This window comes from Battus philenor, unplaced genomic scaffold, assembly GCF_028537555.1.
Source record: "Battus philenor isolate CCGP_79_NKW_IND1 unplaced genomic scaffold, ilBatPhil1.0.hap1 SCAF_13, whole genome shotgun sequence".
In the NCBI taxonomy this organism is placed as follows: domain Eukaryota; kingdom Metazoa; phylum Arthropoda; class Insecta; order Lepidoptera; family Papilionidae; genus Battus; species Battus philenor.
In genome coordinates, this window is record NW_027181675.1 from 4,550,023 (window position 1) to 4,564,424 (window position 14,402).

Genomic DNA, 14,402 nt, shown 5'->3' on the forward strand with positions numbered 1-14,402 from the left:
AACAATCGTAGTATGGTATTGTAGTATACAGACGACACTGCTGCCTAACCATTGGAAAGACACCTACCTACGCTCACGAAGCTTGCTTTAAGCAGTTTTAAATCTATATAACTGACGCACAAATTGGGAATTACATAAGATAGTTTCCCGGGAACCAATATAGCGACCTACAATCGCATGTTTCAGTCCTCTATCGCTGGGCTACCTATAAGTGTTTTGCCTTTTAATTTTAACGAACATGTAAAAAATGTAAAAATAGTATTAAACAAAAACTTACGCGAAAAATCTATAACGGTGTTAACAACTTTTTAATACATAAGGTTCGTAATTAATTACTTTAAATACCGTATTAACCATATTATGAAATATTCAATCAGAAAACCCGTCTATGTTATTTTGGAGTCTTTTCGGACCAGAACGTATTTGGACTTCACGTAGCTTTTTCTTAAAGGATACCATTAAAGTTAAACTCAATATTATGATAGTTCTTTCCATCTTTCACTCTTTTGACATTGTTTTCATGACATTTAAAAGTGATCATTGTAAATAATCTTTAGTAAAAAACAGTATTAACAAATGGATACAATATAGCTACATATAGTTGTAAAACAAATATTTTCATCAAGGAAATGATGTAAATTGTATGTTATCATGACAATGAAATTGGGTCTAAAGTGGAAGAGATTGATGATATAATTCGCTAAATATTAGGTTTTATTCGTAAATTCTTTTATTTCAAAAACCTAGGTAGCAACATAGATATTATCCGTTACTATTTATTAGATAAGGTGGACAAACGACCTTGTTAAGTTGTCAGTTCAAGTATGCAGGTCTTATCGTAAAACTATAGGAAAACCTATATCCAGCAGTGTAAACCTTTTTGTCGATATGTCGCTTGCAATAAACAATTTGACACAAGCTAACTTTTTCACGTAAATATTGCCGCGTCAACGTTAGCGGGCAAAGAATACTGTGAACAAATTTTAGACATTAGTCAACGGAGCTGCTGTGGACAGGCGCGTCATTAATTCACAGACATTGTTAATCTCCCTCACTACGATAAATAAGAAATTATATTAACATAAAAAAGATATATTTCGTTAAGGCTTTTTATACTTCTCAAACACTTCACATCCAGTAGGCAGTGGTACAGATTTTTACTACACAAAATATAATATATAATAATTTTTGTAATAACTTTTCAGAAGGCCGACTATAATCTAGTTGGTTGGATTGGATTTGTTACTATACATGAGTTTCCTTCCATTAATTTCGCAAAGAAGACTGCATTCTGTTTTTTCCGACGTTTTTAACTTTAATATTATTTTATATTATATTATATTATATTATATTATATTATATTATAATATATTATATTATATTATATTATATTATATTATATTATATTATATTATATTATATTATATTATATTATATTATATTATATTATATTATATTATATTATATTACATTATATTATATTATATTATATTATATTATATTATATTATACTATATTATATTATATTGACAAATGGTAATGGAAAACCTCGTCAACTAAAAAAATTAAAATTGATTTGAAATCTAAAGTTGTGGTTAGAGAGAAACTATCAAATGTAATAGTAACAAAAACAATAATAATATTGCAATGCTTACTTCAATTATGATAACAAAATAGACAACGATTATTTTTATTATTGATTAAAATAGAACTGATCGGGAGCAACACTTCAGTAAAAGCGGAAATTACCTTCGCGGACATCGAATGATTTATAGTACGCACCGAAATTTCTACGAGCGTGCGAAAGTTATTATCGTCAAATACGCGAATTTTAATTTCATCCAATTATATTATGGATTTTTAATACTTACTTAATAATAATAAACAGGTAATTGTTACCATTAAACTTCTTTGTTTGACATTGGATAATTTAATAATGATATTACACACACATATATATACGACATGCCGTTGAAGTTATCTATACAAATATAAATTATTTACAATCATATAAAACATTTACAAGCATTAGTGGTATAAAACACGCATAATTATCAGTCCAAAAAATAACTGTGTTAACGTCACTTCTCTCTTAAAACCGAACCCGCTACTCATTTTAAATATTTCTAAATTAGGTGATTATGTTGAATGGTCGGCCCAAATACATAGAATGTAGTTTTTTCTTGTATTAATACTTGCGTTTTTCATTATCTATAACACGTCCTTCAATCTATTTGTTCATTATCTTTAGATGTTTTCTTCTACACACTTAAAAGACTTCCATGATAAAATATTTAAAAAAAAATACTATTATACATAAAATACTTTTGTTGATTCTATAACATGTTGACATAATTTATTTTGAACTGTTCCTACTGAAGGCTCACGACTAAAAAGCAATCATGAGTACACTGTTTGTGTTCTATTTTTAATTTCAAAGTTATATTCAGCACATTATTGATCCAAGAGATATTCACTCTAGATTGGGAAATTAAATATTATACTTTTATTTTGATGTGTGTAAAATATTTTCCCCGAAACTAATATAATGCAAATATAATTCAACAAATATTCCAATTCAAATTAATAAAAAAAAATTGTAAAATGTTTATAAAAACAAACAATTTCACAATTTTCTACTTAAAATTTAAAATATGCAAATGAAAAATTTCTCGTTAGCGGCATTCACTTAATCAAAAAATGAAGTTCCTGATGAAGACTCGGTGGATAGACTCCTGGATGTCATGTCATTATAATTTTTCTTTTAAATACGCCATATAGATAAATATATTATACTTTATTCACACACAGGAAGAAGTATGCAGGGAAACCGATTTATTTTACTTCTTATAAAGATCAGATTGCCAGAGAAAATTTCACAAACTCGTGTTAAAGACATGTTTGACGTTGGGTCGCACTGTCTGAACAATGTTCTCTGGTTACAGCCAAGAAAGTTTCGTAGTTCAAACATCAAGTAGTCAAAAACAAATATAAACTTTCTTTTAAACAAATATAAAATTTGTATAAAATGAACATATACTTATATTTGAGATTACTCGTCTTAAACTTGAGTTTAAATATTACGGAACTGTAAAATTTTTAATGCTTACTCATTTTGAAAATAACACCGTACATCATGATATTGTTACCAAAAATCAATAGCAAAACGTTTTTATAATATCTGGAAACATTTTAGTCATTCTTTACAGAATTCTCTTCCACGTCACTGTTAAAAAGAATTAAATTATTGGTATCGGGAAAGCCCCGCAAATTGCTGAGCTGCATTTTTCATGAACCATGGAATATTCGATGCCATAAATCGCTGATTTTATTAATGGAATAGCTTTTATTTCACATATTTTAATTAATGGTTTTTGATAATCCGTTAGATAGTCTAATTATTTATTAATAACCATTTTAATTCACAATAGCACTTCATGTAGGTACTAAATACTTTTGCCTTGTAAGATCCTTGGCGTTTCAAGTATTCATCATCATCCGCATTATTTCACCTATAGAACATCAACTACCATTGACCACAGCTGTATAACTCCAAAAGGACTTGGTAAAAGCAGCCAGCCTCTAGCATCTTCCTAGGACCATAATAAGATCGTCTATCTATCTTGTGGGTGAGCATCTTATGTTGCGCCTGCCGAACCATGATCAGTGTAAGTACTGCTTTATGACAATTACAGCAAAAAAGTGAAGAGTAACAGGGAGACAATGGAAATAAGTTGAAGCTTGAAAATGTCCCAAGATTCTGGAGGGAAGACCACGGACCTGCAAGCGCAGCGTATGACGTCCCATAAAGTTCGATCTTGTTAAGTTATTAGAAGACGCTGACTGTAGCCTGCTCTAACCGATCTTATTGAACATTTATGAGGTAGGCCTATGTATAGTAGTGGACGTCCTAAAGCTAAACCGATGGCTGATGATTTAAAGTACGAAAAAAGTCTAGTAAAAAACTTAACCAATAAATATTTCTGAGTGAGATATAAGCTATGTGTTAAACAGTTTTTAGGCTTTTTTATGCATAATTTATAAGAGATGAGCTAGGTTCGATAATCTATACGAAATATAGTTAAAAAAAAGTATGTGCAACCATGACTTTTTTTACTGACATTAGGAAAGAAAATTGTCAAATAGCTTGGCGAGAGGGAAATTTTAAAATGGTTGCTTTTACACTTCATTTATTATAGCTACATAAGACCAAGCATCGAATAAAATAATTTTGTTATACGTACTAGAATAAAATATAAATCATAACAAACAGTCTTTACCTTTAATATTTTCTACTTACATACACAACATTTTCCAAATCGTAGGTGTATGATTCGATTTATCTTCAAAGTATACGGTAGAATGATCGTAAAAGCTTGACAACGCATTCCCGATTCGAGTCCAATCTATTCCGAGTACTCTTCAAATGCTTGCTCTTACAAATTCCACTTTAGTGCGACGAATATTTTATGATGATTTCGTACAAGTTTAAGAATTTATTCACGCTAAACCGAAGCGAAGTGACACACATTTATAGCGCGTAATATACTGTATTACTTAAAACTAAGAGAACATATTTAATATATTCGTACGTTTTATAGTAAAAAAGGTTTTTAGCTGTTTTAACTAAATGATGAAAGTTATTTTGCTATACATAATGATTGATTATCGGCGTAAAAACTATAAAACGCTAAATATAATTAGCTAATTTGCGGCCAATTAATGTTTGACACTCACTATAGAAAAACCAATAGCTTCAGAATTAAATAACGTGATTATATGTTAATACAGTAAGAGAAGGCGTTATAAAAATTCAGATTACTACGTATTTAATTGTTGTTTACTATCTGTCCCTGAAGACTGCTGCCATAAGTTATTGCCCTGTCGCATTCCGATAGAAAAAAAATGTCAAATTCAGAGTGAATATTTTATATGAGTTGGTTGGAAAAAGGGTGTAAAAGCTTTAAAATCTTTAGCTGACTAATGAGCTATACATCCACCCCTGGGATATCTTTTTACAGGTGTAAAACTTTTACACCTGTAACCTGTTTCCCTGTATACATTAAAATACTTAACTACTATTAATGTAAATTTAGAAAAAACCTTTTTCTTACTATGTCGTAATTACGTTACTTATTATTTTAGAAAACGTTTATTTTTGAAAGCTCTCTTTTAAAGGCTTTTTTTTGTTCAGACAATTTATCTGTACAAAATTATATTTAATGTTTTACACAGGAAAAAAGCAACGGTTTTTAAATGTTTATAAAAACTAATAACATTAGTTAAAAATTACTGGAATTATAATGATAAACGATTCAAGAAACATCATGCGAACATTAATAGAGTCATCAGTGGGTTTGAAAATTTACGCTGACATGCTAAATCTTAATTTATCATATTAGACGAGGAAAGTTTTCAACCGTGAAATTGAATACAATAATCAAGTATTGTAAACACGCGAAACAAAATTAAATAAATAACCGAAGCATTTTCCACATAGAGTAAATTATTTTCTTTTCTTTTTTACTTTTAAAATTGATATATTTTATGGTTACGTGCTTTGTGTATACAAGACAATGTAAATGCACCTTTATCATTTTTTTAACTATAAAACATCCAGAGCTGGACATATACTTTCTCCACAAATTTACATTAAGACTGGAAGGAATCGGCCTGCCTCCATCATCTTTCGACGACCTTATAGTATTTATTGAATTTATAGCTGCTAGCCCGAAGGCTTTTGAAATTTCATTAGAACTAAGTTCGTGGATCTGTAGGGTCCACGAAATTAACAAAATTAATCTAGCCAAATTTCGCCATTTGGACAAAGACAGTCATACGACGGTAGACTATACGCGTGTATATATATAGTATACATATTTGATGTGAGATGAGAGTGAGGACCAATTGATCGAAGGTGGGATACGAGTCCTACGTCGGATCGCCTTCGTTGTGTGCGAAGATGGAAGCGGAATCAGCTGTCCCCCGAAGCGAAGCAAAGAAAGTCGTGTGTCCAACATATAGATGCGCTTGCTGATCCGTGGACTCTGCTCTAAAACTTTAAGGTTCCAGCGGCCACTTGTTCAACGTGTTATATGATCTTTTTTTACTTCTTCTTTTCAGCCGATGAACGCCCACTGCAAGGCATAGGCCCCCCCAAAGACTGGCACAATGACAGCTCCCACGCCGCCGGCATCCACGACTTTAAATAATTCATCGGTCTACCTAATTGATTGTATACTTATTCCGCATCTTATGACTCCTAGATGCCACTTGTTAAGCTTTCGGCCCCAATGGCCTTGGGTTGCACGAGCGATATCAATCGCCCGCTGCCACTTTAAACGAGCTATTTTTCGAGCTACCTCGGTGATCTTGGTTCTTCTGCGGAAGTTCTCACTTTTGATTTAATCTCGCAACGAAACTCTGAACTTACCCTTATTTGATGCTCTTTGGGTGACTGTGAACCTGCTAATGAGGCTTTTCACTATATGACCTATCTACTGCTAATTCAACTTGCCAATCCGCTACGTCTGATACTTTCGTTCATCAATTCGTCATCACGTATTCGACCTCATTAATATGTCGAACATAATCCTCTCCATGGCTCGTTGAGCAACTATCAGATTGTCATTGACGCCAGATGTTTATATTTTCTAAATGGTACAAAAGGGTAAAATTGTAATTTTAGTAGTTCTTTTAACATATAAAGTTTGTAACCGGTATTATCTTTGTGAGCTCAGAAAATTCTTTGTTCATTTTAGACGAAATCCTATGGGTGTAATCTCATCGTAACGTAAGTAGGACTTTTAGTTTGTTTAGGAAGAGTTTTAGAATGAGCTGTTTTACAACGAAACGGTACACAGTTTCGCAATTTTTTTTTTGTTCTTCGTGATATAGACTATCGTTGTCTCCGAGTTATAAATGTCGGCTTGGAAGCTATTTCAATAATTAAATCAGGAATTCATAGCGTCCGATTTTTCTTCTCTCATGAAAAATGCATCGTAGCAATTTACGGGATGTTTCCGATGGCGTATAATTTAAGCATTTTTATGTAGAACTTGGCAAGCTCGCTTTTCATTTTCTCTTATTTTTAATTTTTTCTTAATTTATACCTAGTTTCGGAGCTCGACGCTAAAATCATAACATCGTGTTAAGCTTACATTTCAGTTCTTTACATTTTTTGTATTCTATTTAATTGTGAACTAAGAAATATTTTTTGCTACATTTAAAATTTCATTAGTATCTTTATATTAATGACAAAAAATATTTTAGACTAGACGTAGTAATATTTGATCATATAAAAATGACTACGGTGATTTAAAAAGGGGCAGTCTGGTTTTAAAACAATAATACTATTGTTACGCAGATAAAGAATCTTGCAGGAATAAAACTTATTTTTCCTTAAGTTACTTTTAAAACTAGACTTATGATTTTTGTTTGGGAATGTCTATATGCATCAGTATGGTACGTAATCTTAAAAAATATTACTCGAATTACTCGATAATTCGTTAGGTTTTAAAACTGACTATACTTTTTGAAATGAAGTCCTATATACGTACAAATATAAACACTATATAGTTTTCTTAATTCAAATATGCTAAATCGCTCTTTAAGTCTTTCCGAGAAACTGGTATATTGTAATATTAATAAGCTTAGCTTTACGAGATACTAATTAATAAGTATGAAACTTGTACAAAATTTTAATAAGGGCACAGTATAATCAGCACAGATGTTTCAGAGATAAGAAAAATTTCATTCAATTATTTCAGTAGTGGGATTTCCACAGCCGGATATAGGTCTCATTCATAGATTTTCAATAGGACCGGTTAGAAGGGACCTGCATATTACGTCTTCCGACAACTTTACCAAGGTCATCTGTTCACATTGAGGATGGACGTCCAACTCTGCGTTTGACACTCGTGGTCTTCCCTCTTGAAAATTAAGGCTCTAATTTTAAATCCATCTAATATCGCCATTACTCTCGTTAAGTTTTTTTTATATCGTCGACAATCAATATGAGTACAGATAAAACATCACTACCGATTATGCATTGCCTTCAAGGTAATGTACATAGACATCTATTTTCAACACCTATCGCTTGAAGATCGTCCGCTTTATTTTACATTATTAAAGCCTATCCAATGCCCGTCTGGATGAGTTAGTGTTTTGTGGCAAGACCGCCTTTTGTTCTTTTTAATACATGTGAATTTCTTTCATGTAATGTCGTATAACAAGGATTTATTAAATAAATACACAGATTTATCTTTGGATAAGGTAATTGTGAAAGTAACTAAAGCAGTTTTATACTCCTGTTATTTATAATAGGGAAGTGGGAGTACTAATTACCAGTAAAGCGAGCCGTGGTTGAAATGCAAAATTGAACATTTACTGTAGCAATATTGCGAGACTTGACTTGTGCCAGTTAAGTATGACCAACATTGAAATAGCTATTGCCACAATCAACCGCGAGCCACTGGACTGTTAATTAAAAGGGTACTTTAAACAATAGCTTGCCAGTGGGGTCATGTTGGTTTCGAAATGGATAGTGGAAATCAACTTGTATCATGATAACATGTGACAATACGTACCCTCTTGATTGTATTTCCAACACTATGATATTAGTAGTATATATTCATATTACAAATGAAAATAATTATTTTTTAACATCAAAAAGAATATTAATTGTTTTACATAAATTTTTAGGTCGATTTTAAATACAAATTTCAAATAAATTTTTTTTTTTCGTTTAGCCTGATTATTATACTATAATATTGTACCATCATGTCGATTGACGCCTACTGCAATATTATATACCGACTGATAACTACAGCAATTACTCTTATAACACAATTGGAAACCGTGTTGTAGGAGTATTTTTATACAACGCTCCCATATGGCCCGTACAAATCATAATAATAATCACAATACAAAAACTTAAAGAGATACCCGCGTTCGTAGGCATACCGAATGTAAAGCCATGTATACACTTTTACATTCAATTTCATAATCAAAATATGTTTCGAATAGCCTGCTACAAGAATAGACTGCATTGTTGTCACTAGAGGATGCTGCCACCGGAATCAAACGCAGTTCTGCAGCCGGCGTGAAACTCAACAGTTGCTCTTTAGAAATATAATTTTATAAAGAATGTTTGACAATAAAGAGCTTCCTGAGTGACCATCAACATGATTTCTACACGTTAACATTAACAAATATGGCGAATTTCACAAAACAACCACAACGTGTAGAATGTCAGTGATAACACACGTAGTGACTCTCCTTTCAAATCGCGTAAATCTTACTTCCTCTATAGAGTCTAGGTTATACTTTTTGATATAATTTTACAGAACATTATTTAAATTCTGTCTCGTTATTTTACTAAAAGTACACTTTTAAGAATACATAATAAAGATTTATCTCGTATAAAAAATTTCCATATTAGAAATTAGTAAATCTGTTGTACTTTAAATAATTGAAACTTTTTTTTCAGAACGCTTGAATGTATTATACGAGAGAAATTGGACTAGGCTGGTACATGAACAGCTACGGAAGTTTGAAACCTCAATAGTGGCAGCGGCGAGACAGTCACCGGAAGCACAACCGCCTGAGCTTACGTTAGACAATAAGTGGACATTTTCCGGAGCCTTAATTTACTGCATTACTCTGATAACCACAATTGGTAAGAATTATGAATATAATTACAACAAATTTGAACACAGCTCACGTGGTTTTTGTTTCCGTTATTGGGACCTCGTCGTCTTGTAGACCTCTATCCCATTTAGGGATAGAGAACTTACAATTTTTCAGTTTAACATTATTGTCAGCCAGTTGTTTTTCATTGTACTTATGTTTCTAGAAACAAATAAGTTCATTTTTAGAATTAAAAAAAAAACTAAATATCTTAGGTTACGGCAATGTTTCTCCACGGACGCCGGCCGGACGAGCCGCAACCGTAGCATACGCAGCTGCCGGAGTGCCGTTGACTTTGGCATGCTTAGCAGGGCTAGGAGCATCATTGGCACGTTTGGCAAGATTGGCCTGGCTAAAGGCTACTAAGAACAAAATACCAAATACGTGGAGAAAGGAAGGGGAGGTACGTATACTAATATTCTTTAAAAGTATCATTGTCGTTATACAGGATGATTTGTTTCAAGTGTTAAAATTTTAAGGAGGTGAATGTATAGCTATTTTGAAGTCAATAATTATATAGTATACCATAAATGAAACTTCATGATCCAGAAATAATAAATAAAGTAAAGAAAAAGCAATTTCAAATTTCGGCTTACTTCATGTTAAAATCAATTATTAATTATTGTTTACAAGTTTCCGCTAACTTTGTACTGCCAGATATTATTAATCCATCGCATTCCAATATAAATAAATGTTCCAGAGTGAGCGCTATATTCAGGGTTATTGGAAATAGATTCATCCTTTTAAAGATGATACATTTATATACCTATCACACTGGGAGATCATATATGAGTAGTAGAACGTTAAAAAAATGAAAAGTAAACAAGGTTCACCTCTATAATAAAATGTCGTTTGGTAATTGAAAAAAGATCGTAATATCTTTCACAGATGGAAAATCATTTTCAACTGCACGAACAACAGCGCCTTCTACCTCAGCCTACGCAAAACAATCAGTACACATCATTTCCGCCAAGACCACATCGATATGCTGGCACTGTAAAGGCCAGGGCTGGAGAAAAAGGACAGTATTCACAAGTCTTTGAAAAAGCACCTCCAAGTCCTCGAGCAGCAACTTTAGGGCGTGTCAAACGTAGTGCCTTAATTGATGGTTAGTTAAAACTATGTTACATGAAAACTATAACTAACTAGGGTTTTTTGTTTATTTTTACTTTTATTAAATCGACATCATTTCAGCCGTAGAACTTTCACTGCTAAACATATGTCTAGCCATAGATTTCTAATAAGATCGGTAGGCAGCAGCCTGCGTTTTGTCGCAAAGACGTTGGTTTTCTGGTTGGACTTCTTTCATTAAAATATATTTTAACTTAGAAGAAACATTAACAATTTTTTTTTCTGCCGATGGACGCCTATTGTAAGACATAGGACTCCTCCAAAGATCGCTACGATTACCGGTCCTGTACTTCTCGAATCCAGCTATTTCCCGCGATCTTAACTATGTCAAATAAGAAAGGACCAATATCTAGCCACCTCCGCACATGCAGTGGTTGTCGTGCATGAAAGTGCACCGCCCGCCAGCCCGCTCGTAAATGCGCATGCGACAGACAATGCAAACTACACAACCGCCACCGTAAATTCACTCAACACGTGTTTCACCCCTCCACGGGGCATCTTCAGGAGTTGTTGACTCGGTGTTTAGCACTAATCTGTGTAACTTATTTAGGATGGACTTCCGCAATGTAACGCCTGAATCCATTAAATACTTAACTATGTCATCCCGTCCTGTCTACCAGCTCGTGATCGCTCCTCAAGAACTTTTACATATACTGATTCATATAATTAAAAGCATTATATGTGTGATAAAGATCAGTATTTAAGCAATGGTAGTCCAGCGGTAGAGACAAAGACTTGCATTTAGGCAACAGCGTCCTTTGCGTACCATAATTAAGGTATATCCCCTATAGATATTTTTGGAGGTCTAGGCTTTGTAGTTGGCGACTATGGGCTGAAACGACGACGATGACGGCGATTATGTATCTCACTTGTAATGCTTTGAAAACTGTTAGGCCATGTCTCAGCAATCGCCCTTAACAAGGTCTTCTGTCTACCTTGCGGGGTGGACGTCCTGCGCTGCGTTTACCGGTCCGTGGTAACCTTTCTGCTCTAGATCTTTCTGTGGGTTATGCATCCTATCCTATGCTACTTCAACTTGCCTATGAACGTTTCTATGTAGGTACTTTCATTAGTCTACCGATCTCCTAATTCTTAATTCAATCTCGTTTTAATAAATCGTGTTATGCAATATTTTAATTGATCCGATGTTTCAGAACCACATTCATCAGGTACATTACAAACGCAGACTTTAGATCGAAAGAAAAGCATGAACAGCATGAGGTGTATGGCGACAATCCACGGTGCGGGCCGAGGACGCGGTAGAGGCCCAATCCAAAGACCCAGAGGAGTAGCTATAGAACAGCTGATTGCTGAAGAATGCGGCGACATTATTATGAACAGCTGCCAAGAAGATGTTGATGATTCTGAAGACGCTGATGAAATGTAAGTTGTTCTTAAAGTCGACACGATATACGAAAAGACTACAGGTGTTTACAAGGTTTATAAGTGTCGCATGTTAGTTAAGACCGGTTTAGACCTTTCTTATTATATCGAAGTGTCCTGTATCTCAATGCTCAAGATGGCACGTGGCTCAGGCATGGCAGGCCTAGTCAAAAGAAGTTAAAATTATATATATAAGGCTTAATATTTTTTCCAATAATACTATTATTTGTTTCGTCAACGGATTGGTTTTCGTTACCAATTGGAATTGCGCCAATTTTGCGTCTTTGTATTATTATTGTTATTATTCTATTAGATATTATTATTGTATTAGTAAAGAAAATACAATTTACGGTTTTAAATATATCATTCACTTTTTAGAGGTGTTAATAAAATAATCTTAACCTTCCGTGTTAGTTAAGACTATAGCGGCCTAATCGGATATTACCTGAAGAAATACCAACTTAAGTGTAAACGATACACTTAAAACATATCTTCTGGTTCATCAGGCGGTATTAAAATCTTGACAAATCTATCGCCCGCATGAGCAAATTATAAACTTCCTTTTCGTTTATGTAATCCATTTATAAGAGCATATACACTGCATAGTTAAACATTGTTAAAACAGAATATTTGTGTAAAAAGGAAATAAAATTATGGCTTGTCTAATATAACAACATAATGTGCTTTCGTCTACTATGAAGATCAATGGTTTTAAGTATAAATGTGTATTTAGTTTTGTTATTAACATAAATGTATTCTGCAGCACGTTCATTTTCGTTACTTGTAACAATTGTATTTATTTACAGAGTCTGTCCACACGACACGCCTTCAAGAGTGCCTTTAATATGGAATGAAGAGAGTCAAAAAGTTAAAAGCTGCGCCGTTCCCAGTTGCAGTACATCCACAAGTGTACCGCATCAGAGTCACAGCGTCGAACATTGCCATGTACCAGTTGGAATCGTGTTGTTCTTACTTCTCGCGTACATATGTATAGGCGCTGCTATATTCTCTATATGGGAAAACTGGAGTTTCTTGGATGCGGCATATTTCTGTTTTATTGCATTAGCAACTATCGGTTTCGGTGATTTTGTTCCAACAAGTTTTCTCACTACAAAACAGAGTACGGAGACAAATAAAAATGAATATATCCAAATGATTGCGTGTTGTGCTTATCTAGTTTTCGGTTTAATTTTAATAGCAATGTCTTTCAGTCTATTACAAGATGAAGTCGTGGCACGTTGCTCGCAATTAGCAAACACTCTTGGTATTTCACGTCAATGACAATACGAGAAAAGTGATTGCAGCTCAACTGACAATCATTTGAGGATGTTATGATCGTTGTTGTAAAGATATACATTTTCGTTAACGACAGTTAAATATCTTTTCTATAATTCATGTAATTAAAATATAATATTTCAAGTCAACTTTGTATTACATTAATTTTTTTTTCAAGTGTAAATTATTCAATTTCTGTTCGACGATGGACATTTTTAAATTTTTAAGCGTAACTGTATTGCCAGTGTGGGATACATTTCTGCTGTACATATTGTAAAAAACTATTCATAAAAGCAAGGCTGAAATTGTAATGATACAATAAAATTGTGTGTATTGTACCTTATACATTATTATTTCTAACACCTTTTCTACATTACCCCTTACGTTTCATCATCACCATTATCTTATACGTAAGACGTCCAATGCTGAACAGTTATTACTCCTAGTAGTTCTCTTTTGCAGATTTCTATAGAGCCCTGTTGGAAGCCGATTGCGTCTAATATCTTTTGCCGTTGACAGTACCGAATACTACCAAATTTAAATATTACTATACCACACACTAAAAATTTCAAATGTTTTCGATCTAGATCTTTTAAATTTAACTTTGGTAAAATTAGTTCAAAGGTGTCTTTTTATTTTTTTAATTTTATATAAATTAAGTTTTGACATAACTTATGCGTGTTACAAAAATATCAAACATTTATTTGTTCCTTTGATATTCATATCTTAAAAATAAAAATAGGTTCACTCAACTTTAAAAGTGGATATTATTTCAGTTCCGTTGTATAACTAATCGGCAAAACAGTCTAATTAACTTACATGCGATTTAACAATTAACGATTAGCTCTCAAATTATTCAACGTTATAAAGTTTATTTATTAACTTTGTTCATTACAACACGCTGTTTTTATAACGTTTTAGTT

At 33.0% G+C, this 14,402-nt stretch overlaps 1 protein-coding gene across 1 annotated transcript in view; it reads left to right on the plus strand.

Annotated features, from left to right (window-relative positions):
* Nucleotides 1-13,553, plus strand: part of LOC137933598 (potassium channel subfamily K member 18-like) — a 138,189-nt gene extending 124,636 nt beyond the window's left edge. The window contains exons 2-6 of the mRNA XM_068777614.1: nucleotides 9,491-9,679; nucleotides 9,906-10,093; nucleotides 10,579-10,798; nucleotides 11,976-12,204; nucleotides 13,011-13,553. Coding sequence (XP_068633715.1) covers nucleotides 9,491-9,679; nucleotides 9,906-10,093; nucleotides 10,579-10,798; nucleotides 11,976-12,204; nucleotides 13,011-13,485 — 1,301 coding nt within the window. The 3' untranslated portion in view covers nucleotides 13,486-13,553. The remainder of the gene's footprint in view (nucleotides 1-9,490; nucleotides 9,680-9,905; nucleotides 10,094-10,578; nucleotides 10,799-11,975; nucleotides 12,205-13,010) is intronic.
* The last annotated feature ends 849 nt before the right edge of the window (nucleotides 13,554-14,402 follow it).